This window comes from Protopterus annectens, chromosome 10.part0, assembly GCF_019279795.1.
Source record: "Protopterus annectens isolate FY-2018-M chromosome 10.part0, PAN1.0, whole genome shotgun sequence".
Taxonomy (NCBI): domain Eukaryota; kingdom Metazoa; phylum Chordata; order Ceratodontiformes; family Protopteridae; genus Protopterus; species Protopterus annectens.
The window spans coordinates 715,515,161-715,541,343 of NC_056744.1; the positions used below are offsets into that span (position 1 = coordinate 715,515,161).

The 26,183-nt window shown below is 37.9% G+C and overlaps 1 protein-coding gene across 1 annotated transcript in view; it reads left to right on the plus strand.

Annotated features, from left to right (window-relative positions):
* PATJ (PATJ crumbs cell polarity complex component) overlaps nt 1-26,183 on the plus strand; it is a gene marked incomplete in the record, with an annotated part of 2,990,875 nt that overhangs the window by 2,112,549 nt on the left and 852,143 nt on the right. The window contains 1 exon segment of the mRNA XM_044085542.1: nt 16,580-16,651. Within this exon segment, the coding sequence (XP_043941477.1) occupies nt 16,580-16,651 (72 nt within the window).

Below are 26,183 nucleotides of genomic sequence, written 5' to 3' on the forward strand. Positions count from 1 at the left end.
ATGAAAGCGAATGCACAGCTGACCCAATATTTGCAGTGAGAGATACTTGAGAAGAAGCTAGAAATGAGGAAGGAGTCCAATTGGACTTTCCTAGAGTTGGAGAAAGCATATGACAAGGTCCTAAGAAAGCTGATTTGGGCAGTCCCACAGTGGTTTGAAGTCTGAGAAACATTGGTAGAATTTGTGTGAGCTATGTACAAGGACCAAATGACTCAAGTATCAACAGTGTTAAGTGTCACAGAAGAGTTTCCACTGGAAATAGGTGTGCATCAGGATTCAGCTGTGAGCCCACTGCTGTTTGTATTGGTGATGGATTACTTTAGCAAACAGGGCAGAGGGGAAAGATCAACAAAGTTGCTATTTGCCGTTTATGTGGCATTACAGGCAGACTCTGAGCAAGAATTTCAGCAAAGGATAGGAAAATGGAATGAAAAACTGAAAGCACTTGGGATGAAACTGAGTACAGATAAGACAGTTGTAATGGCAGCAAATAGGGAGAATCAGAAGAAGATGAAAATTGAGATAGAATGGGCAGTAGTGCAACAGGTTAACAACTTCAAGTATATTGGAGTAGTGGTTGAGGCGAAGGGAAGTCTGAAGAGGTCAAATCTAGAATCAGAGGGGTTGTAGCTAACTGGCACAGAATGTCAGGTGTCGTGTGTGACAGAAGAATGCCAAAGAAGCTGAAACGTAAGGTGTACAAAAGAGTTATGTGACTCTCTTACTACTGTATGGTACAGAAACCTTGGCTGTAAAGGTAGAACAAATGAGGAAGCAAGAGGTGATGGGAGATGAAATGCTTGAGAAAGGAAGCTCTAACAGCGTTCAGCAGTCACAACAAAAAAGCTGTGACAAGCTGTTAAACACTTCATTAGGACTTTTTTTATAAAGTCCGATTGAAGTGTTTAACAGATTATGTAAAGTACAGCTTCCCACCCCTTTTTTGTGGTGGTTCTCTCTTAGTGTCCGAGTAAGTCTGTTATAGAATTATTGCACTTTTCTCTTTAATTTTTGAATATATGGCTTCTGAATCACATACCAATCAGGTGCAACATTAGCTTCATTTGTACGTTTCTATGAAATTTCTGGACAGTGATTCCAAATGTAACATGTATTTACACTGTATACATCTTGTGTCACAGATATGATTCTGTTACTGCAACAGACAGCTAAAAAACTGCCCTTGTAGATCACAAGTACCCATTTGTGAGTAGAGAGATTATGAAAGTAGATTATGCAGAATGCATTATGCATATACTGAAAATCAGAATGGTAAAATAATGTGTCAGAAGATTTAGCACTGTAATAGAAAGACTCATCAAGCGCTAGCAGAAATGGAAAATACCCACTTTAACATCCAAAACTGAACAAACTGTTGTACACTTCAGGTAACTAGACTGTCACCGTCAATCTACACTTTGACAAAACTCAAAAGAAACTTGAAACACTACTTCAACCTGTCCATACTGTGGCCTTACCAGCCTGTAATTTCTGAATGTTAGCCACAGGCAATCCCTTGCACACATGCTATGTAAGCTATTACAGCCCTAGTCAATTTTCATGCTATGTAAGCTATTACAGCCCTAGTCAATTTTCATGCTATGTAAGTTGTTACATCCCTAGTCAATTTTCATGCTATGTAAGCTATTATAGCCCTAGTCAATTTTCATGCTATGTAAGCTATTACAGCCCTAGTCAATTTTCTTAAATTCATTTAACAGCCCCAACTTCATCTGTACCCATACAGAAAGGGAGCCTTCACTGTGCCTGTGATGTTTTTGCTATCAGTGGACTCAAATTATACAATATTATATGCAGTACTGTAAGATCATAAACGCTCCATAATACTCTCTTCCTCCCTGCTTTCAGACTAGACGTTGAGTGAAATACTAAATGACATTTGGTGACGGACCATTTTGTCCAGGGACATCTTCATATGGGGTTTTAGATAGAAATAGTAATGGGTTTTAGGAGGGTAAGGGAAGAAGCTAGTCATGGGGGAGGGTTAAATAGAAAAGCAGGATGATTGAGAGGAAGTGAGGTAAGTGTAAGGAGAAGCTTAATAGGTTTTGTGAGAGTGTAACTGGGTAAGATATCTCATTTTGGCGTGAACTTGCTCAGGCAAGGTTACGTCCGAGATGACCTTTAGTTAGTTTGGAAGACAGGTAGGCCTTCGCTATTAAGGGATCATGGTGGTACTGGGTGAGTAAAAGAAGTTTTTTTTTCCTCCTCTCTCAGGTGTTATCTTCTCTCCATTGCATGTCTGACTGTGATGGTTATATTGGGTTGGTAAGATGTGATTTCCAGAATTATTTGTGTAACTTTGGGGGTTATGAGGGCTTTGTAGCTTTTCGGCGGCTTTATGGCAATAGTGGCTTTTAGTTGCTTTTGTTGGCTTCAGGCTTTGCAGAAGCATCTCTTGTGGGGGCAAGCAGGGGTTTTCATTCATTGATGGCAGAATGGCCATTTTGGTTGGCGAGTCATCCGTGGAAAGTCAGTGGTGGTTGTGGAGCAGTAAATATGCTTTAGTTGATTGTTTGTTTTCTCTTTTAGCATATTCATCACTAGTTACGTAGTTTATGAGCAGAATTTATTTGTTTGTTTCTCTCATTGTATTTTAGTTAGCAGAAGCAGATTTCTGGGGCTGTGAGATGCCTGTGAGTGATTGCAGTTGGCTGCACATGTGCATAGCGCGACTAGGGATGTAGGAGGCTTAAATTCTTTTACTGCTCCTTACGAAATTATAGGCAGAATTTGCATTTTCTGTATTTTGCACCTTTGTCCTCTCAGTTTGGCAGGCGTTTGTGTTGACAGGCTTTTACTGTTAGTCGGGTGGAACAGCGTAAGGGGGGAGTGTCCAATGACTACCAGTCTACAACTGTACAGATTTCCACAGAATGTTTGGATTTTTGCCTCATATTTGGTGAGTTTCTCGTAAAGATGTGGGTTTTGACAAATCATTGAGGGTTATAGTCAGAAAATGGTGACCGTCAATGAGTTTCAGACTTTATACCCTTCAAAACATTCATGCTAATGCAATATCTGTTGTTCTATTAATTTCTAAGTTTGTAAGAGCAATATTTAAAGTGTAATAGTAAAATAAAGAAGTTGCAGAGTTCCACAACAGATTTACCTTTTATTTATACAAAAAAAGAGTAAGCGCTTTCGCAATCTACCCAGATCGCTTCTTCAGACTGTATTACAATGTCATCTTATCTAACCAAGCATTTTAAACCTTCAATCATTAACACATTGCAGTTAATTAATCACAATTACCTAATTAAAACATGGGAGTGGTTCCCCTTCAATAAAAACATTTTAAAAATCCAAAACTTCTTACTTTGCCATTCTTTTCTATCATTTCCATAGGTAATGTTTGGCTAATATTTTTTAGTAACATTTTATGTTTCTATTGTATCATATATACTGAGCTGTTTTTTATAAGTAATTTGTTTAGATATAAGCTGATACAAAAACCAATTAAACTAATTAATCAACATTTCAACATTTAAAGCACCAAGTACCAAAATGTTGAATTTTAAACATGAAATTTATATACATCAAATAAAATTCTCCTAACATTTTATTTATACATTTTTTATGTTGTATTGTATATGTATATTCACATAATTCATGATTTCCTCAATCTAATATAAAATTTTGTCTATATAAAATAATACATAGTTAAAAAAAAATTATTCAGTTCAAAAACAACTGATATACTAATGTCACTAAGCTAAAACATGCATTCAAATGGGGCTATATACACTAATTTGATTAGCCCTTTCCTTTAAAACAGGGGCTTGTATCTCTTCCCCTATTCACCAAGACCCTCCACAATAATGGGTTCAACTATGTATGCCAATTTGGTCCTGTTTGGCTGGGAAGTATGATGGGTGTTTAATAGTAAATTTTGGGCTGATATACTCACGTATCAAATATTTTTGGATGACATTTTTATTGTATGGAAGGGGAATGAAGAAGATATTACCCAGTTTATGGGATATTTGAATCAAACCACATCATTTTTGAAGTTTACTTATGAAGTGAATAAATTAGAAACGAGGTTTTTGGATGTGAGGATTTCTAAGACTAAACAGGGTTTTAAATCTAATGTATACCGGAAACCAACATTTTGTAATGCTTACTTACATTATTTGAGCCACCACCCTAAAAAAACAGAAACAAAAGTATAGTCAAGGGTCAAGCAATTAGGGTGGCTAGAATGACCTGGGATAGAGAAGATTTAATAAAAGAGCATGAATTCTTGAAAAGCATGTTTTTTGAGAGGGGATATCCACCCCACATAGTTGAACCCATTATTGTGGAGGTTCTTGGTGAATGGGGGAAGAGATACAATCCGCTGTTGGGTAGTGCTTGTACTATGGTTGGATCCAAGATGGATAGAGTTGCGAATGGAATGGACAAATCAGGGGGTGTATTAGAACAGGACAGCCTTTTGAATTCTAATATTAGAAATTACAATCAGTTGTGTGTTATTCAACACAGTCCCTTGTCTAATCAGATTAAACAGATTTTATATAAAAACTGGTGTATATTCAAGGTAAATAATGAGGTATACCACAAGGTAGGGGAGAAACCATATTTTTCTATGAAGGTTGGTAGTAATAAAAAATTAAATTTTGAGAAAACTGGAGTGGATGGGGCACATGATAGAGGAAATACTAAACCTTGTGGACGTTGTTCCTATTGTGGGTACATCTTTCAGGTACCCTTGGTAACCTTAAATAATAGAATTGGAAGTGTAATACATTTGAGGAAAGGGAACTGTTATACCAACAAGATAATTTATATTGCATTGTGTAACACCTGTGATGGGTTCTACATTGGAAAAACAGAGAGAGCCCTGAAATGTAGGATATATGAGCATTTCTATGAAATTAAACATCAAAAGGAAATAAACGTCCTCTATAGACATAGTCAGGTTTGCAGTGGACATACTGGTTTTAAGTTTGCCATTGTTGATTCAGTGAGGTTGGATGTGAGGGGGGTGAGATTGGAAAAATCACTTGTATAAGAAGGAATTAATGTGGCAGCTTAGGTTGGCTGCAATTTTTTATCCTGGATTAAATGATCACATATCTATATTTAAAATTTTAAAGGAAAGGGCTAATCAAATTAGATAGAGATTGCGGTGGTGGTGCTGCGGTAGCGTTGTCACCTCACAGAACGACGTTGTCCTGTTCGATTCTCAGCTAGAGCGTCTTCTGTGTGGAGACATGCATGAATGGGCGTACCTTCGTTGAAGGTTGTGCATCAGAGCTGGCAACTCGGCAAGTAAAAATCTGCTGCCAGTCATTAGCGGACCGGAGTTCCGCTGTGGCGACCCCTAACCAGGAAAAGCTGAAAGACACAACATATAGCCCCATTTGAATGCATGTTTTAGCTTATTGACATTAGTATATCAGTTGTTTTTGAACTGAATACATTTTTTTAACTATGTATTATTTTATATAGACATTTTATATAAAATTTATATTAGATTGATGAAATCATGAATTATGTGAATATACATATACAATATAACATAAAAAATGTATAAATAAAATGTTAGGAGAATTTTATTTGATGTATATAAATTTCATGTTTAAAATTCAACATTTTGGTACTTGGTGCTTTAAATGTTGAAACGCTGATTAATTCGTTTATTAATTGGTTTGCAGTGTTTGGTGGGAGATTATTTAAACGTAGATTATATTTTTGGTCAGTTGTTCTGATGAAGTCATTTTAACATGATGAAAGCGCTAAACATGATTCATTCTGGATGATTTTATTTTTTTATTGCATTAAAAACAGTATCTACGGTTCCTTTGGTGCTTTTTTCTTTGGTATATATTTTTCTTAGGCGCAGAGTACAGTAGTAGTTTTGTTAATTATAAAATAATGCTCTGTTATAAAAGCTGTAAAAAGGTGAGCATGCCCTGTTGTATCACAGGATCACAACCCTAACAATGTGTATCATTAAAGAAGCACATAATCCACGCAAAGTAAAAAAATAAAAAAAAATCTTTACATCTTCTTAGATTGTAGTTCTTTGAAGGTGCCAAAGTTAACTAAAAAAGGAGCCTCAGCTATTGTAGTATCAGAGGATGGGAAATATATACAGACTTTGCACTGCTTTTACTGTAAATGTTAACCAATTTCAAATGCGACAGAGCAGTTTGCAACACTTACATCAGGGACTAATACTGCACCCTGCAGATTATGAGAGACAGTATTAATGCACTACTGAGCGTTACGCTGACAGTAAAAGGCCGGCACTGCCAAGCTGAAGTACTTCTGTAAGATAAAATAAAAAGGTCTGAAAGAAAATTGATGTCTTTTGAAAAAAAAAACTGTAAAGGATTATCTCTAAGGCAATATCTGTCAGTAATCAGTAAAAATGTAGCAAAAACCTTCTTGCTGTTATTGACATATCATTTGACATTTTCTGAGTTTCTGGCATTACTCATGAAAACAGCATTTTACATCAAATAACACAGGAACACCCACGAGTGTTGCTTGTCCATAATCAAGACTTCAGCCTCTTGGCTGTAGGATTCAGTTTTGATCTCCATTCGCTTTCTTTGTTGAGATGTTCCATCACACACACACACACACACACACACACACACACACACACACATACTTTCAGAAAGAATATTGAGTATATTTATTTACAGAGAAGGGTTATTATTTTCTTTTAGTTGGGTATGTGTGTGTGTCTACACACACAGTATATATGTTTATGTACATCTATTTATACAGAGGAAGAAAGAGAAATAAATATAGATATTTGCACATATACTCGGTGTATATCATATTTAATTTTGTCCGTACATCCAGACATAATTGTAAAGTGTCTACTGTGGACCATTTCATCTAAGAGGTTGACAAGTAAGTAAATCATAATGTATTAGAAACAAATTACATTGTAATAAAGTAGCTTGAATTGCATAATGACCAGTCAAATATTTTGCTAATTAGCAATCTGCAGCATTATGTTGCTTTCCTGTTTGCACAGACATTTCACAGAAAACATCGAGTTGCATCTGTGAACATCTGCATTGTAGTGCATTTTGATATCGAAGAGGAATTCTTAGAGGTTGTGTGTACAGGAAATAAGGTGTACGTTGTCAGCACCACTATACTGATATGTGTATGATTCATTTAAAGAATCTCAGATATGACATGTATGCTGGTTTATGGTTCATTCAGATGAATGACGTATTGCATATGCTCATTATGCATACATTCTTGTAATAACTTTTAGATGTTCTGTCTTTTTTTCCTGGATTCCCCATTTTGTATGCCAAATACACAAACAGTCTCATTTTCCTGATTAAGATTAAAATATTGTGAATTTGTGCATACTGTACACAAAGTCTTAAAACATTAAATGGAAAGTTCCCCCAGTTTATGTGCACATGTGTATTTCTAAGCAACCCCAGTCATTTCTGATTTTATTGGTTCTTGCTGTATTGACATGACATGACTAGGAAGACCACTTAATACATCCATCCATTTACTCGCCAGGGCAGTGGATACTTAGAGACTTTGGTAATGTCAGGTTGCTGCTGTTAGTTTTCATACAGTGCTGTTCTTCCCACCCACTGCCACCCTTGTTGGTTTAGTCAGCATTTGGTATGTTGGTGTAGCCAGGGTGTGTGGAACTGAAGTGGAAGATAGCATTGCTACTCTGTAGTCTTGCTACTATTTTATCCACAAAAGTGATGATTTCTTTTCCTGATTGTGCAAGATCAGATAGTAAAAGCATGTTTAAAACTTTAAACAACTGTAAGTATAACCAGTGCTGCTTACAGACCACTTTAAACTTGAAACATTCAGTTCTTATTGGGGGGTTCCAAGATGGCTGCACACTGATCACCAGCTTAGTTTCAGCACTCTTACTGTGAAAAAAAGAAACTGAGAAATAAGAGCCAGTTATAGTATCAGATTGAGTAAACATTTAGTGGCTAGTAAGTATACTACTTGGATGCCAGCAAAGAAGAAACTTAGAAAACCTGAAAGAAATTCAACCAGAAAAGGTGAACAGCAAAACACTGTCTGAGAAGAATCCTACAGCTGTTCAGCAAAAAGCATTTCAAGCTGCAGCTTTAGTACAGCAGATGGTTTTCAGTAGTTTAGAGGAAAAAGTAAATAAAAAAAAGCAATTCATTTATTTTATTTTAATCAGAAGTAATTAAAATAAATGAAACATTGAAGGAGTATATCAACCCAAATAAAGCGCTGGAACTTATAGAATAAGCTTTAACTACCTATTCAGATGAACTGATAAAAACTGCAACGATCAAAGGCTGGAATGAAAAAAAAAAGGCTGTCTGAGTATGAGACTTTTCAAAAAGAGCTGCTTCAGAAATGGTGGTGTTAGAAGACAGAGCATACAGTGAAAACCTGAGATTTTATGCTGTACGAGTGAAAGTGGTGGAGCAGACTGCATTCATTTTATAAAAGCACAAATAAGCAAAATGACTGGTACTCTGCATAGGATTTGTTAACTGAAAGGGCACATTGAGTGTATGCTCCAAACCTAGCCATGAGAAGGCAACCAAGACCTTTATTCCTTTATTAGTAAAGTTGCAATCATACCAGCAGAAAGAGATGATCCATAAAAAAACTGTGGCAGAAGGGGAAAGTATTAAAAACTGGAGAAACCAGTCTATTTGTGGAAAATGATTATTCACTGTACACCAGTCAGAATTGAAGCAAATTTACTCCAGCGAATGGGGAGTGTCAAGCGGCATGTGTGAGGTTCAATCTGTTGTATCCGGCTGTCTTCAGAATATTTTTCCTGTAGGATCAAATACATTTTTGGTGCAAAACAAGCTGAAGAGGAAATAAAAAAAAAGTTTATCCAACAAAATGAGAGCCAGCAAACAAACTGACAATAAAGCTCATAGTGACGTTGCCAGTGAACCCGTTCCAAGGTTCCAATGGAAAATATATAAGAGGCAGAAAGAAAAGCAAAGGAGGTGACCAGAAGAATCAGGAATATGTTGGACTTAACCAGAGTCCGGATTTGGGAGATGGAGATGAACAGAAAGATGACCAGCAGCACTGAAATTAGTGAATAAGTGGGATACTATAAAGTGTCAGTCAGATTTGTGAACTATGGCTTTGTTAGAAAATGTGGTTGAAAAAGACTGAACTTTTGTTGACTTTGTTAAATTTGAGGGTAGACTGTAAAGCATATACCTCACTTTATATCTCACTATATATCATTAAAGTTTAGAAAGACAAGGTACAAAGTATGATCCTGACTTCTGCCCAGTACCTGTAAGGAGTGTGCATGTTTTTCCTCTCTGTGGAGTTCTTCCCACTCTCTAAAACATGCTGAGTGCTTCCACCTCAAGTTCACCCAAGAATGGAGTTGTGGGCAGCGCCACAGACTTTAGATGGTAAGGTGTGTACCAACTGTTGTAAATCACTTTAGACAGCTACTGTTGTGAGCAGTATCCTTGTAGATAGGAAAACATGGTTCACAGACTGTGTGCCATCAGGGCTAGCCACTCGACAGTGTAAAAATTGGCTTTAGGTGATTTACTCCAACTAATTGTCACCAGATGGGCATGGGTATTTTCCGATGAAAAGTGGGTTGGGATCTGGCATACTCCAACTGATGCAAGGACTCATGCTAAGAGTAGGAGGGGTGTATATGCCTCTATTGGCCAGTTTGTGCTCGCCATAAAGCCCAGCAGCCCTGGATCAAATTACCTGGGATAGCTCTGTTGAGTGAAAGCTAGATCTAAAATCAGTCAAGCAGCCAAACATGAACTAAGAATTGCTACACACTGCGTAGGTTCACTGACAGGATACAGCAATCTCTAGACTAATGCCTTTTCATTAATCCACTGGGGCCTCAGAACAGAAGTCAAAGTAGCCTCAAATGCAGAGAAGGTCAGAGAAAACAGATTATGATGGTTTGGGCACATGGACAGAAAAGCAGAAGACAATGTGGTGAAACAGATTTGGGACAGAGAAGAAGAAGGTAAGAGGAAACAAGGGTGTGCAGCAAAGAAGGTAGCTGGATTGTGTGAGAGAAGACTTGCGACAGTCAAGCATGTCTGTCAAAGAAAGTTAGAGTAGCACCGAATCAAGTGAGATGGATATAGTTATGACACCCTGATCCCATGTAGAAAAGGGGGGGGGTGATGATGCTGATTTTAGAAAAGACACTGAAAGGAAAACAATTTTGTTCTTATTCGTATTTGTAAATAACATTTCGTAATATAAAATGCATGCTGTATATAGTAAAGTAGTTTTGTGTAGTGTGTAGTTAAAAATATTTTAAATGGAGGAGAAATTTTCAGGGACTGTTGTATGTGCTAAAGATATTAAAAAAAACAAGTACCTTTTTAGTTGTAAGAAATATAGGCTTTATAACATGAGAGGACAGACTGGACAAAAACAAGTTTAATGTTAATATGCTGTAATCTTGGGCTGCTGGGGTGGGGATGGGGGTGTAAAAGTGCTCTGATTATATTCTATGTAGAATTAAGGTGTCTATATCAGATCGAAGTTTTACTACTTCGAATCAGTATACATCGAACACTACTGATCGAAGTAGTAAAACATCAAATCCTCATTAAAACATTTATTAAACCAAAAAAATAAAATAAAAGGGTGTATGCAAGGGGGCAAGCCCCCCCTGCACCCCCCACACCCTCGCTACTTAAGTATACCAACTCCGAGACCGCACTACATTGAAGTAAACAGAAATCTCCCCTTACGTAGATTTCCATTTACTTGTTCGATATTCTAAGTGTTCACTGTTGTGTTGACAATATCAGATTCGATATTGTCTGCTTTTGACGATGTAATATAGACCCGAATTAAGATATATTCTCTTACTTTACTAAGGGACAATGTCAAGTTTAATATCTTTAGCTTAAGCTGTAAACAAGGGTTTTTGTAAGCAAGTAGGCTTGAAAAATAAGACAAAATTAAGAAAGCCATGAAAAATAATAACTTCCTTACATCTGTAAAGATATTAGCATGCTTCTTTCATTAGCAAATGTTCAGTGGTAGTCAAGAAATCTGCAGCTGATGACAGTTGCACATTCTTTTCGGACAAAGATTCATATTCATTGCTGACTGCATTTACATAGAGATGAGCTGTCTCCAGATGTAAACAATTCATCTTGACATTCCTGAGTATTCTTTGATGCGGGAAGTGTAAAATTTAAAGGTACAGTGGCATGTAGCTCAGTGAGAAAATGAACTTTGAAATTATGGGAAGTTAATAATAAGAGATATCAGCCTCTCTAGGAGCTTTTAATACTTTAATGCATTTAACAGAACAGTGTACAATTTAGTTTAAAGATAACCAGTGCAATTTTTCTTAGGAGTGAAAGTTAATGTTTTCTGAAAGCTTACAAGCTGTATTTTTCCATCCAAGAGAGGAATATAGATTAGAAAAGAACAGACATCAATTTGTGTAAGTGGGAACAGAGGCTATACCATGCACTTTAGCATGGGTGACCTTCATTTTAGGTTCGGTAATGCCTATGGATGCTGCTATCAATTTGGGGCAATTGTTCCTATCTGCAGGGTTAAACTTCATTGTTTGAAGATGCAGAGTTTTGTGTGTTTGTTAATAACAGATGGGGTATTCTGAAAATCTATTTACTGTTTTGTTTGAAGGCTTTCACTAAAACAAAAACTTTTGAAAAATGAGACAGGTACACATAGAGGTGAGAACAAACAACTGTCAAACATTAGTGTGTGCATGTAACACGAAAGTTGGAAATGCACATTCCAAAAAACTGACAAATATAATAGGTGGGAATGATAGTTTTTATCGTAATGGCTATGCTGTCCATTACAGATACAGACAAAGATGAAAGTGTATTGAATTATATTAAGAAATGCAGAGTGCAAATAACAGTGTTGCAGGAGACACATTTGGAAAGAAATGAGCTTGTGAATTTCACAAAAAACAGATTTCAGGACGGATATTCAATGGAATGTCAAGTATAAAATAAAAGCAGTATGATTATTTTAACTGCTAGAGGGGTGGCAATAATGGTTTGACTTGTGGTAGAAAGGGGCTACTGGTAAAGGAGGAGGATTATGCTGTTATGTAGTTGTATTCCGTCAAAAACTGTTTCTATGGAACGCAAGAAAATTTTGGGTGAAATCAGCTTTTGGCAGGGAATAATACTCATAGGTGGGAACTGGGACTTGATTTATAATAGTGATGTGTTAAGGGGACATAGAAGGGAAAAATAACAAAAGATGGCAGATTTTTGAAGACATATATGGAAATATTTGGTATGGAAGATATGAATACTGTAATAGGAACTCAAAGTTTGCATATTCCTCAAAGTACAGTAACTGGACTGGATTAGATAGAACATGTACATTTAATTGAAATTTTCAGCGCACATCCAATAACTATTTCAGCTCATATACTAATAAAAAATGAGAAAAAAAAACACAGGCTAATGACACTGGCAATTTCCCACCTACTTGTTAAAAAGAGGGATTTAAACAATCAGTATTGGAAATTATTCAAGAGTTATTAGGGAAGACAGAGATATCTTCTGATGTTATCGCTAGGGATGAAATGAAATTGGAATTTAAAAGTAGAGTATAAATAAGAGAGAGATATGGTTAAGAAGTAAAAGTATTTACTTAGAGGGGCTGACACATGTTAAAGCACTGCAGTGTAAGGGGAGTCTCACAGCACAAGAGGAGACAAATGCAGAATGCTAAAGAGAAGATAAGGGAGTATCTGAATAAAAGCATGAGTTTAGAAAGATTGCCATTAAGCAATTATTATTATTTTTTATAATAACTCTGGAGCACAAAAACTTTCATTACTATGAGTTAGGCAACAGAATAAAATGTTGTTGCCAAACTTAAGGAACCCATAATAAGAAAATAACCAGAGATCCTGTAGAGGTACTAGAGAGATTTTGGAAATGTTATGAAAATTAGTATACAGCAGAGAAATGAGGAAGTAACGAGCTCAAATGGGAATATTTATGGAGTACTTAATTATGCCAACGTTAGAGGTAGATGAGGCCAAATAATAATGGATATGGATAGTAAGAAATAAGCATAGAAAATGTTTATAGTCACTTTAGTTTTGTATATAGGTCAAGCATATTTTTATCAACCACTGGAGAACTTGGGGACAATAACTAGTAGAGCTGAAGGAATTTATCTGAGAGGTAAGATGTGCAAGAATTAAGTGGGATAAGTTGATCTTCCCAATAGATCATGGTGGTTTATGAAAACTTGATTTGAAGTGATACTTTAGAGCTACACTGTTAAGGTTCATATCCATAATGCAAGCAGAAGGTTATAATTCAAAGTGGAAAGGAATGATAATGATGAAGTTGGGGGGGGGGTTCAGTAAATAAGGAGAAAGTAGGATTTTGAATGCAGATCTTTAAGGAGAATGATATCCACCATATAGAATATTATATTCATAAAGTTACAGAAAATGCTGTCAGAACTAAGCTGATATGGAAATTGAGAAAAATGGTTTTGCCAAAAGGATGACTGCAACCTGGAGTACAGAAAGTAGGCAAGGGGTTTGAAATTTACTGAAATTTACTGGAGAAAACTGGCAAAGGAACCAAGGTATTGGGAGCAAGTAACTACATAGGGAAAGGTAATGGAATGAGATGAGGCCAAGACGTTTGGACTGTAGGTTAGAGACTGCTTTCTTTATCAGGGATTGATATCTGAGTATAGGCAGAGAGAGAGAGATAGGGAAGTCCTAAGTGACATACATTATCTGGTTGAGTTTTTAGCCAAATCTGTAGCAGAAGCTTCTGTTAAAAAGGGGGATAATTAATAAAGCACATAACATTTTTCATGATAATTATAAGAATCAATCAGAAGTTAGAATGATTGGAGGAAAAGCAATTAATAAGGAAGCAATGTGAGGACATAAGGATGGCTCCCATATATGCATCAAAGTCCAGGAGATTTAGGATTTTTGCTTGGAAGTGTTTGTGTGGGTGTTTTTATACCCCAAGGAGACTTATTGTTCCTTGGGTAGATAGCAAATGTTGCAGGTGTGATGGGGAAGAAAGGGTAATTGGGAATGTATTTTTGAGAGTGTAATGAGCGGGCAGATTTTAGAAATTCCCTACAGAGTACTGTGTCAGAAATATGTTTCCTATAGCGTATACTCAAAGTAATATCCCTATTTCAAATTTAGAAACAGTGGTTGCCTTTAAAGAGAAGAAGCTGTTGTATTGGTTTCAGTTAATTAAAGATGAAAAGATACACTCAGTAGATTAGATTAGGAATAAATATGATTTGGGTAAGATGTGTGGTTAGATGTACAATCTTGTAGAGTAGATGTAGGAGGGAAAATTAAGACAGTGCAACCAATGTTAAGAGATCATGTTTCAAAATTGAATGCATCATATTTTTATTGCAACAAAATTCCTTGGGACATGGTCTGTTCAAATTGTATAAAGTGGTAAAGAGGGAAACTAAAACATGTAATGATACATATTGGAACTTCTTCTTCTTTTGGCTTTTCCCAGTTAGGGGTCGCCACAGCAGATCACCTGTCCACTCATGATTGGCAGTGGAGTTTTACAGTGTCAAGTTGCCAGCCCGGTGCCCAATCTTCCACAGAAGGCACACACATGCACGCACTCACACCTAGGGCCAATTTAGAGTGTCCAGTCCACCTACAGCATGTATTTGGGATGTGGGAGGAAACAGGAGCACCCGGAGGAAACCCAGGCGACCACAGGGAGGACATGCAGACTCCACACAGAAGGCACCCCAGCCGAGAATCGAACAGGAGAACCTCTTGCTGTGAGGCAACAATGCTAACCTCTGCACCAATGATACATATTGGAACTATTTTACCCAAATCAGTAATAGACCACCAAGTGAAGAAGACAAAAATTATTTCTATTATCATCTAAACATACTTCTTTATCTCTTTGATGGCATTTATTTACATGGAAGTTTTTACATAGGTCCTTCTTCATAAAATTGAATTGATGTACAAGAAAAAGCAACTTTGTTGGAGATGCAGGAAAGACTTAAGGCAGATTGGCAACACATGTTCTTTGATTATATGCCTCGATTCCTTTTTGGAATAATTCTTTTTTACAGGCATTTTTGGAGATACATTTATTTTATCTAAATCTTTAATTCTTTTTAATACCCCTAACTCCCACTTGTGTTAAAAGAATGAAATATAACATATTGTGGAGTGTATTGCCATCTCCAGAAAAGTGATCACACACAACGGGAAAAACAAATTTACTCCCTCATTTAAAGAATTTATAAGTTTAGCAACTGAAGTAACTCATCTAGATGTTATTACAATCGGATCAAGAATGAACAGAATTACCTCTTGCCTCAATGTATGGACAAAATTTAAAGAACTGCTTGAAAAGCAAAAATAAAATTCTGGAAATGAACAGACCTCCAACAACAGGAATGACTAGCAGGTTGATGGGCATTCTTGTAAATCAGTTATTTTCTTTGTTTCTGTATTTATAAGATTAGGTTGTTTTTTTACTTTTAAATATGAATGTACATTTCTGATTTCAAATGTTGTATTGATTATGTTTTATGAAAATGTAATAAAAATTATAAAAAAAAAGAAATATTGGGAAGAACCAAATGGCTATATAACTAGGGAAATTATTAATTTGATTTGGGACATAGGGCCTGAATTGCCCATAGTAAGACCTTATTAAGTTTAAATTTGTTGGCTTCCAAACAAAAACAATTAATAGAAAACAGAAATCAAAATCTAAACCGATTGTATATGAAGTACTGAATGTTATAAAAGAGATCCAAGAACTGGAAGAGGAATCTTTAGAAAAGGAAAAGAGCAAATTACCTAAAAATAAATAGAATTTGTGGGAACAATACATAACAGAGTAATGCTGAGGAGGAGGAATGAGGTTTTAGGAAAGGCAGAAATTTAGCAGTGTATGTAATGTTGGACTGAAAACAGTTGTTATAAGAAAAAAACATGTAATATATTGCATGTATAAATGGAAAAAATGTTAATATGCTTAATTTTCTTTTCTGTTAATGTATGTATGCCTGTGTTTTAAGTGATAGGTTAATAAAGGTGTTAAACACATTGGAGTAGTTTCCTAAATGAGAAATAAGACCAAGGTGAAATTTTGAAAAAAACATAATCCGAGCAAAAGTGATCCAACAAATACAAATGCTTTTCTATGTTGTAATTTTAGGAATACACACAAAATATTTTATTAAGCCTATAACCGTATGTAATTTTAAATGATAGGAATACATTTTTTGGGACTTTTGCAGTGCATCTGTTACCAACTTATCTGGGAGTTTCCTCTAGATACTTCGGAATCGATGTCCCCATCCTGATAACATGCTAAAGTGGAATTTAATACCCGTTACATTTGACTTGGACTAAGCAGTTGTGCTATCGGATGTGAACATATGTATTTACCACTTTGTAAAGTCACATTCTGAACTGTTTAAAATGCTTATAGCTATATTGATACATAGCAGCAAAGTAAAAAGAAAAAAAATGTGTGTGCTGTACAGGTAACCACTTATTTTACTTCTGTTTTAGGAGAAGAAAGTAAGCACTGAACAAGACAGTCCTGTACTGGATGACTCTGCAACAATACATCCTTTAGAAAAGGTAGTTTCTTTTTAAGAACTATCACAAGGCAGTTAATGTGAGCACATGTAGGATTATGATTTACTGTATCACTGTTAGAAATGTGCTGTGGTCAGTCGTCATGTCAGTGCAAGGTTGTACTGAGGTCTCAATCACATAAACTCAACTTTTTTCCATTTTTTTTTGTTTTGACTTGCCTTATTCATATTGAGTCATTCTTAGTGGACAAAATTATCAAAGATGGATATTTGTATCTTGTATTCTGACTTAAATATATTTCTTTTTAATGGGAATATTTTTCCATCTGGATTGCTTTGATGTTTCCCATTTTAGACAAATACCAGCAAAACCTTTGGCTTTTTTTGTTCTTTTTCAGTCATCAAAGAGGTGACAGACTTGTCAACATCCTTTGGTTTATGCACTTCATTCCACTTTCTGAAGTTTTCGATAGATATTTGTGGACAACTAGTGAAAAACATTATTTGTTACATCCTTAGTATACTTCTGCTAATTAACAAACTGTAAATAGTAACACCACATATTTGCATTTAAATTTAACGGCTTTATATTGTTGTACTTCATACCAGTTACATGGTGTACATCCCTGATCCTGGCTAATAGTGCATTTTCTTATCACTCACCCCATTTTACTTGGGTGTACTTTATGGGGAGGTCATTTACTTATTTGTTTATCATTTGTTGACTGGGAACTTCTGACTAGGACAGAGCCTATTTTTAGTAGAGGCCCAGGAAGAAACACTCCATACGCATGTCTTTGGAATGTGGGAGGAAACCAGAGCATCTGGAGGAAACCCATGCAAATGCAGGGAGGACATACAGACTCCAAAAAGAAGGCACCACAGCCGAGAATTGAACTGGAGAACTTCTTGCTGTAAGGCGACAAAGTTAACTACTGCACCACTGCTCCACTTGTCATGTATGACAGAGAATCTTAGTCTTAAAATATATATATATATATATATATATATATATATATATATATATATATACACACACACACACACACACACACACACACACACACACACACACTCACACATATATACACAAATACACAAGCACACACACACACACATGTAGATATATACATACACACATAATGTATATGTATATCTCAGAACAAATATCATAGCAGCCATTCTGCTGTAGGCAGTTTCTTCCTCTGTATTAAAGAAATATGAAGGAAAAGCATATAGTTCACGGAATGTGAAACTGCTATCAGTGAATCTTTGCTTGTATTTGGCATGAAGTGCATATCACTTGGCAAAATTAAAAGCTGACATGCAACAGTAATGTAGGGAAATATAGTCCTGGGTGGACCACAGCTGGCCCACTAATTTCCATAAAAACTCTGGCATCATATTTAATAAAAAGTTAAAGGAACGTAGTGAATCAGCCTAAGGATGCAATGGGGACTTACTTTAACTCATTTCTAATGGCCAAGACCTCTTTGAGGCCTTACTTTCACAGAGAAGGCTGGCTGTAGCTTTGTGAGTGATCTTCCCCATTGAATAACGTTGGAAGTTCCTGACTGGTAGACTGTGAGATAGTTATTGGCTAAGGTGTGATTTATGCAGCCTTCACCAACTAGCATGAGGTTGATTTTCAGCTCTGTGTTGAAATGCTTAAATGATTTTAAAAAACAAATGTTCCAAGATTTTGCACTTGGCTTTTTACTGTGGCCTTATATGCATCTTCTTCTTATGTCACTTAATCAGTAAACAAGACTTCCACAATTTGAATATGTTCTGGCCCCACATTTATTTCATAAATGTAAAACTTGCATTCCTTCTGTATGGCTCCCCTAGTGCATGCAAGTTCATTTCTTGTATATTACATATGTAGGAGGTTTCTATCCTGGAATTGCAACTTGGAGAAACATTTTTTTTTGTTTGTTTCACTTTCAAGTGCTTGTGCATGATAATCATTTGTTTTGTAGTCCTAATGTCTTCACTTCAGTCTCCCATCATAGAATTCATAAGTTTCATTGATTAATAAAATATCTTATGAAAAACTGACTCAGTGGCACAGAAAGCATCAATCTGTGTTACCGGTAATCAAGATACGGTGACTGGCTTTGATTGCTGAACGTCCGGCCAGTATACCAAAGCCTTTAGTATTTACAGGTGGTGTACGTCACATGCACACCCCCCGTGCAAGATGTAGGGCATAAAGGTGATGTATGGACACACACATGCACACACACAGCTTTTTGATGCCCGTCTGAATGCCATCACTGAATGTTAGACTAAAGGCCTTTTCTGCTTTGCTGGCTACCAAAACCATGTTTCAGATAAGATCTTCATTGGGGTTTCTCTTTATCTTTTTTTTTTTCTTTAGTGCTGCTTGGGTTCATGTCACCCAGAAAGGCAAATATTAGTGTGGGAGGCAGATTCCCATAAAGACCATCACCACCAATGTCTCTTTTGTTTGGGTGCTTCCCATGGCCATACACAGTGTTCTGTCTTCCAAGCTTTTGTCCACAAGACCCTACATACTTGTCTCTCCTCTTTATCTCTTTACCTTGAAAACCGCATCTTAAGCTGTTGGCTCAAGGTGCTCCCATCCTAAGGCTCAGCCATTGGCTAAGAGAAAGGTCAAAATACTTAGGTCTGATATGGCTGCTGTCCTGTCTCTACTCAACGTCTGTTTTGAGGCTAGCAAAAGCTCAGAGGATTCTGGTGGTTGCTTCAGATTCCTCTGCCATGACCCCATCAGAAGTCCGCATGGATCTGACTTGTTCATGTTCTCAGAGGCTTTATAAACATCTGCTCCAGACGTTGATGGAGAACCTTGACTGATTATATTGCAAGGGACCAAGGGCGATTCCACAGATCGTAGTGAATGAGGAGATCCCTACTATGCTTACTGAGGGTTGCCAAAGGTCTAAACCTCCAAGGGGTTGCATGTGGATGGCCCACAGAAAAAGAAACACAAAACCAAGCATATTTTCACTGTTGTTAAGGATCCCCAGAGTAAATGGCAGGATTTTTCTTGGGGGTTGTTTAGTGCTTTAATGGTTTTAAAACCTCCTCATGGGGTTTCTGTGCCTGCTCCTCCCTGGAATTCCACTCCTGGTAAAAGGCCCACAAAACTGGACTCCTCAGATGAGCATCAGGATTTGGGAGAAGAGGCCCTGGTTTACTTTTCAGAAAATCCCTTTCCCCTTGGACTATGGTTCAGAGGAAAATGATTCATTAGTCCAGATTCCCTTTTTGAGGAACTCTTCTTTGGGGGCTGTGACCTGTATGATGAAATTCTTTAAGCGGAATTGCTCTCAAATCTTTGACATCCAGAAAAGGTATTTTGTGCTACTCCAGATGGAGTCTCCTAAGACTTCTGCTGCTCCTGTAGTTTTGGCTGCTCTATTTGGATACCTTTTCAGCAGCTTCTGTGGTCCTTGATTCTCAGCCCCCTGCTCCTAGGAAGCATAATAGATTTTGCAAGGTGCCTAATGAATGTAAATTTCTTTATAAATGCCCTTCTGCTGATCCTTCTATTGGGTCCATCTCTTCTGACACATCCTCCAAGCTGTTGCCCTCTCACCTGATGCTGCCTCCTTCAGGTAAGGATAGTAGGGTCATGGAGAGGCTGGGCAAAAAGGTTTATACTGCTGCCATTTCATTTTGGGCCATCATCTGCCAGACTCATATGACCAGGTAAATTTTGCCTGTCCTTTCTCGGGTTTCCCCATGTGGTTTCTGACCTTCTTGACTCTGAGGAGAAAGCTTTTGCCCTTTCTCTGTTGGGTTCTACCTCTCAAGTTGCCCATCACTCTATTAAATTCAGCTACAGTACAGCTGATGCTTCCTCCAGGGCTGCTCCATTTGGTTCTGTTATGAGGTGTTACTCTTGACTTCGTCTTCAGGCTTTACCTGATGACATTAAGGCCAAACTATTGGATGCTCCTTAGATAATAAAAACCGTTTTAGTACTGCAGCTAATGAACTTTTTAAGTCTCTTTGGGGTAAGAGTAAAACCTTGCAGGAGTTGAAACATATTTTTGTTTTTCCTATTCCTAAGTTTCAGAGGAATTAACCCTCCAAATCTGCTTTTGTTGCAGGCAATCTCACCCTCCTCCCAAAGGAAAAAAGGCTTCTAGATGTGTTCCACCTGCTAAGTCTATTCAAACCCATACTTCTCAGAAACCTTCTTTTTCAGGATAAGCTCAGTTCCATTTGACAATTTGCTTCCCCTTTCCCTCTGCCAGATTCCATTATTCCTCTGTCTTTCACTATCTCTTCCAAATTGGTTAAAAATCACAACCAACTCTTGGGTTCTATCCATTATCTGCCAGGGATATTTTATGGTTTGGAAATTCCTTCCTTTCATTTTAGGCATTCCTCAACCTACTTGGAAACAACTTCATCTTTTCCCAGAGATGCTCCATTCTCTTTTGGTCCAGAGCACCATTCAAACTGTACCCCCTGCCCAAGTAGTGAGGACTTTTTATTCCAGAATGTTTTTGTTTCCCAGAAAGGAGGGCACTTAGAGACTATTTCTGGACCTTTCCCAGCTCAACACCTTTCTCAAGATTCCTTCCTTTCAGATGTTATCTTCAGACTTTATTTCCCCTTCTTCTACTCCAGGTCTTTCTGCTCTCTCTGGATCTCAAAAATGTCTACCTTCATATCCCCATCCATCCCCTTTTCTGGAAATATTTATGTTTCTCTGTTTCTAACTTGCATTTTTCAACTCTCAGATTTGTCCATTGGCTTCTCAACTGCCCCAGTAGTGTTCACTAAATGCCTTGCTCCTGTCATTGCCTTTTGGAGAAAGAGAGGAGTTCATATCTTTCCTTATCTGGACAATTTGATCATTCAAGCTTCTTCCTCCAGTGCTCTGCTTCAGGATCTCCTGTTTACCATTTCTGTGTTGCAGAGTCTGGGATTCACCATAAACATTCAGAAATCAGCTCTGACCCATTCTCAGGATCATATTTACCTTGGTTTGAGGCTTCAGACCATCCCCATGCTGGTATCTCTGCCTTGCCCCCAAGGTCCTGTCTGTTACTGTCTTTTTCCAATCTCTTCTTCCTCTAGCTTTAGTTATGACCATGAACTTTTTTAGGGTCCTCTGGTTCATGGCTTTCACCATTCTCATGCTTTCTCTGACCAGGCTCCACATGAGAAAGCTACCTGTCCAAATTTTCACAGAGCATACCAGTGACGTGGTATGTCAACACATGCAGGTACATGGTCCTACTTTCTTTGCAGACTAGATCTTCAGGTCTTGGCTCTAGCTGTCCAGTATCAAGTGACTCTTCAGGCTGTTTACATTCCTTTGGAGCTCAGTTTAGTGTCATATTTTTTGAGCAGGTCTAGCACACAAGTTCACAAATGTATGCATCACAGACATGTGTTCCTGGACATTGTCCATCAGTGTGGTATTTCTCAGATAGATATTTTTGTGTCCCCTCTGACCAGACATCTTCCTCTATTCTGTTCCAGAGTCACAAGTCTTCTGGCATGGAAAGTGAATATCTTGTTTTTCTTCCGTGGAAGGGGATTTTCTGTATGCCCCCCCCCTTCCTCTCTTACCATGAGTCTTGCACAAGATCAGGCAGGACTCTCCCAAAATCTTGCTAGTGAAAAGTCTTGCTAGTGACTCTCTTTTGGTCCAGACAGCATTGGTTCCACTTTCTTTCCCACTTGGCCAGGGGCAGTCACCACAAGTTATCTCACTGGTTGGAACTTCTCACTCAAGAGAAGGGTGTCTCTTATTCATCCCCACTTGCTCACTCTTCAGCTGATGCTGTGGGTGATAGGATAATAGGGTTTTGATCCTTTTAGGCATCTCTTTTCCGAGGACATGCTTCAGGTCCTGCAGGAGGCCAAGAGGTCCATTACCAGCAAATCTTATTTTGTGTCTGGTGCCTCGCTCACCATCATGGTTCCCACTCTGTGTAAGATCCTCTGGTGTTCTCTTATTTGTATGAACTATTCGATGCTGGGTTGGCATACTCTTCGGTTAAAGCTCACCTGTCAGCAATTTCTGCTTCTCTGCCCTTGACTCCTCGTCTGGCCTCTATATTTGAGGGCAAGCAATCTCTTATTTGTGTGAACTATTCGCTGCTGGGTTGGCATTCTCTTCAGTTAAAGCTCACCTGTCAGCAGTTTCTGCTTCTTTGCCCTTGACTCCTCGTCTGACCTCTAGATTTGAGGGCAAGCAATTTCTTAAAGGTGATCTCCATATCAGGCCTCCCAGGAAGCTTATTCTGCCTTCCTGGGACCTCAGTTTTGTTTTTGAAAAATTGACTCAGGCTCCCTGTGAGCCTACTGCTTCAGCTTCCTTACAACATTGTACGTGGAAGACTGTTCTTCTTTTGGCTCCCACTTTGGCCAAAAGTGTGTCTGAACCTAAGGCTCTCACGGCTGTTCTTCTTTTATTAGTTTTCCTTGGAGACAGGATGTCTCTTTGTACTAACCCTTCTTTTATACCCAAAGTGTTCAATGAGTTGTCCTTAATCAGTCAGTACAATTGCCTTCCTTTTTTCCCTTCTCTGCAGTCTACCATTGAGAAGGTTCTTCACACCTTGGATTTGTATAGACAGCTCAGATTTTATTTGGATAAAACTGAAGTTATTCAAAAATCAGGACAGCTTTTTGTTTACTTTCATCCCAATTCTTTAGGTTTAGCTGTTTCTAAACAAACCATCTCTTCCTGGATTTCTAAAGCCATTTCTGTTTATTCTTTTCATGGTAAATGTCTTTCCGTATCAGTAAAGGCTCATTCTACCAGGGCTATTACCTCCTCTGGTGTTTTTTTCAAGGGGCTGGATATCAATTCCACCCTTGAGGCTGCTATTTGGTCTTCTGTTCATAGCTTCACTAAGCATTACAAGTTGGATGTTATCTACAGGACTAGAGCTGGCTTTGCTAGGGATATCTGTCTGGAGGGCTGTTCAGAGCTGTCCTCCTCTTAGGTTTCTTCCTGAGAATTTTGTACCTTCCCTTCAGTTATGAATACTGCAGCAGTGATATGGAAGGACATAGTACAGTTGTGTAAAATCTTACCATAACAGTAGATGTCCTTCTTTTCACTGTTTTAGTATTTTCTCCATCTCTCCTGCCCTCTGTGTTCTAGCCTGTTCTTTCTTGCCCTCCTGGCCAAGGGGCTCTTCTTAACTTTCTCCTTCTGGATGCATATGTTCTTCCTTGTCCCTAGGGACATTCTGTTCCTCCTAGGGCTTTTTCAGTTCCGAGTATGTTCATCCGTATGTCAGTTTTGAGGGCTGGGTAAGGAAAGTATGAACAAAAAATATATAGTGTGTTTTACATATTCTTGTTTAAATTTATTCTGTTTTTCGTTTACTTTCCTGTATATATTACTGTTATACAGTGCTTTGATAAAGCACTTCAATAAGTAATTTCTTGTAGTCTGCCTGTGAGTTAGGATAATCTACCAGCTTTAAGCTGTACCTTAGTGATGGAAGCCAGCAGTGCACTTCTCCTTCCCAAGGTCCTAGAACCCATGTCTACTGTAGAGTATAGGTCTACATCACTACTACTTTGATTCACTGAAGTTATAGAGAGTAATTTGTGTTAAGGCATGAATTTACTTAAGTATTAACTGTTAACCATTTTAGGATGTATTTAAGGCTGGAGCAACTTCACTGCCCTTCCTGGACCATTCACTGGCCATGCCACTCATCAAACTAGGTCACCTAGGTTGTGATCAGGCCTTTATTTCTTTAAGTGGGACTGGGACCAGTGGGAACATGTTGAAGCAGAAGGAGGAGGTGATAAAATCTGTTCAGGATGCCTCATTAAGGATGAGAACTGTTAAGCATATTCAGACTTTTGTAAAAGCAGGCAAATATGACAAGATTCAGTTTTTGCCTAAGAATCAAAGTGGTCAAGTCCTTCAACCCTGTTCAACAAATATTTGCTCTTCAGCCCCCCCCCCCCATTATTACCTTGAGGAGTAGGCAAAAATTGTTCGTTAGTGAAGCAGCTGTTCAGTTGTTGCATCTACCACACAAACAAAGCAAAGTGGAAACATCTCCAAAGAATGACTGTTATTTTATATAAAGCATATCAGAGGTGAACAATTGAAGCAAAGCAATGCTTTAAAAAAAAATATTTGGAGAGGGGGAACAGGCAGTATGCTGCGGTAGGAATAGATGCCATCCTCTTCCCAGAACAATCCCATAGAGGGATCTGCACCACACTGTCCAACTGAGGTCAGAACTGGACTTTTTGTTTTTTGAATAATTCCTGAGAGTAAAGAAGTTCAGGATGTTCACTCTGCCTTTGATTATGTATTTATGGATTGAGCAAGCTATTGGGGCAGCTGTGGATGAGAAGGATACTTGTAAAATCTAGTCTGTCAAGGCCATAGCCAATTCCTAAGGCTGCTGGCAAGATCCCAAGGTCCCAGCACTTGCAGTGCATCATCTTGCAATGTGGCCACTTCATTGAATCCATGGTACTGAATTATGCTAAATTACAGGTTTCACTCATATCAGACTTTAGGCAATAGATGTCTAACCCATACATGGGGGATTGTTTCATCCATGCTGTTTCCCAAGAATAGCAGTGGAAGGTCTTTAATGTATTTGTGTTTTCTTTCTCTATTTCCAGCAACTGCCAAAAGTCAAACCTATTCTATGCCAACATGAATACCTGTATGAGAGTATTACTTGATAAATTATAGAGCAAGGTCTTAATAACAGCAGAAAAAGTCATGTTCTCTTTTACTTCATCAGCTTCAAAATTCAGCTGAAACCAGGAAGGTGTTAAGAACTCTGAGAAACATGTCAGCTGCAGAACTTATGGTCCCTCAGACAAAGCTTCAAGTGATGCAGAACCACTGACCCCCAAGGACCTTGTGGCTGCAACATCAATTACCACTTGGCAGAGTCCTATCCATTATCTCTACCATTTATTTAAATGGTGAGTGCCATTGGTACTGTTCAATTAGAAAATGTAGTTCACCCTGTTCCAGAGCAGTCAGACTCTCGTGTGTCAGCCATGCTTTGGGAGGCTCACATTGGAAGCTTCATGGTCTAGAAGATCTGGGCCCATAGAAACAAACATATCATTAACAAAAAGTGTTAGCATTATTTTATACTCTCCATGTGTTCAAGAATGTTTATACTGTTCATGTGTTTAAGAATGTGTGTGTTCCTAGGGTTCTTACAGTAGTTACAGACAACACTAGAGTTCTGTTGTATGTGAACACACTGGGGAAGTTTGCTCTTATACTCATCAGTTGTGTGCAGTATGTTTACAATAATCTGGCAGAGAACTTTTCACTGGGGGGGTGCCTTCTCCTCATGCAAGTTTATTTTCCCTCACAACAGAATGCTCTGGCAGACTACCTGATCAGGTCTTCCTTCAACCCTCATGAATGGAGATTGGATCCGAACTCAGTCTAAGGGAGTCCCGGTATTGGTTCTAGTTGCCTTCTTTTAGTACTAGCACGTCCACATTTTTGTGGCAGGTTCAAATGCAAGTAATCCTGTACAGCAGATGTTTTTGCCCTCAGCTGGGAAGGAAGTTATTGTATACTTCCCCTCCCATTCACT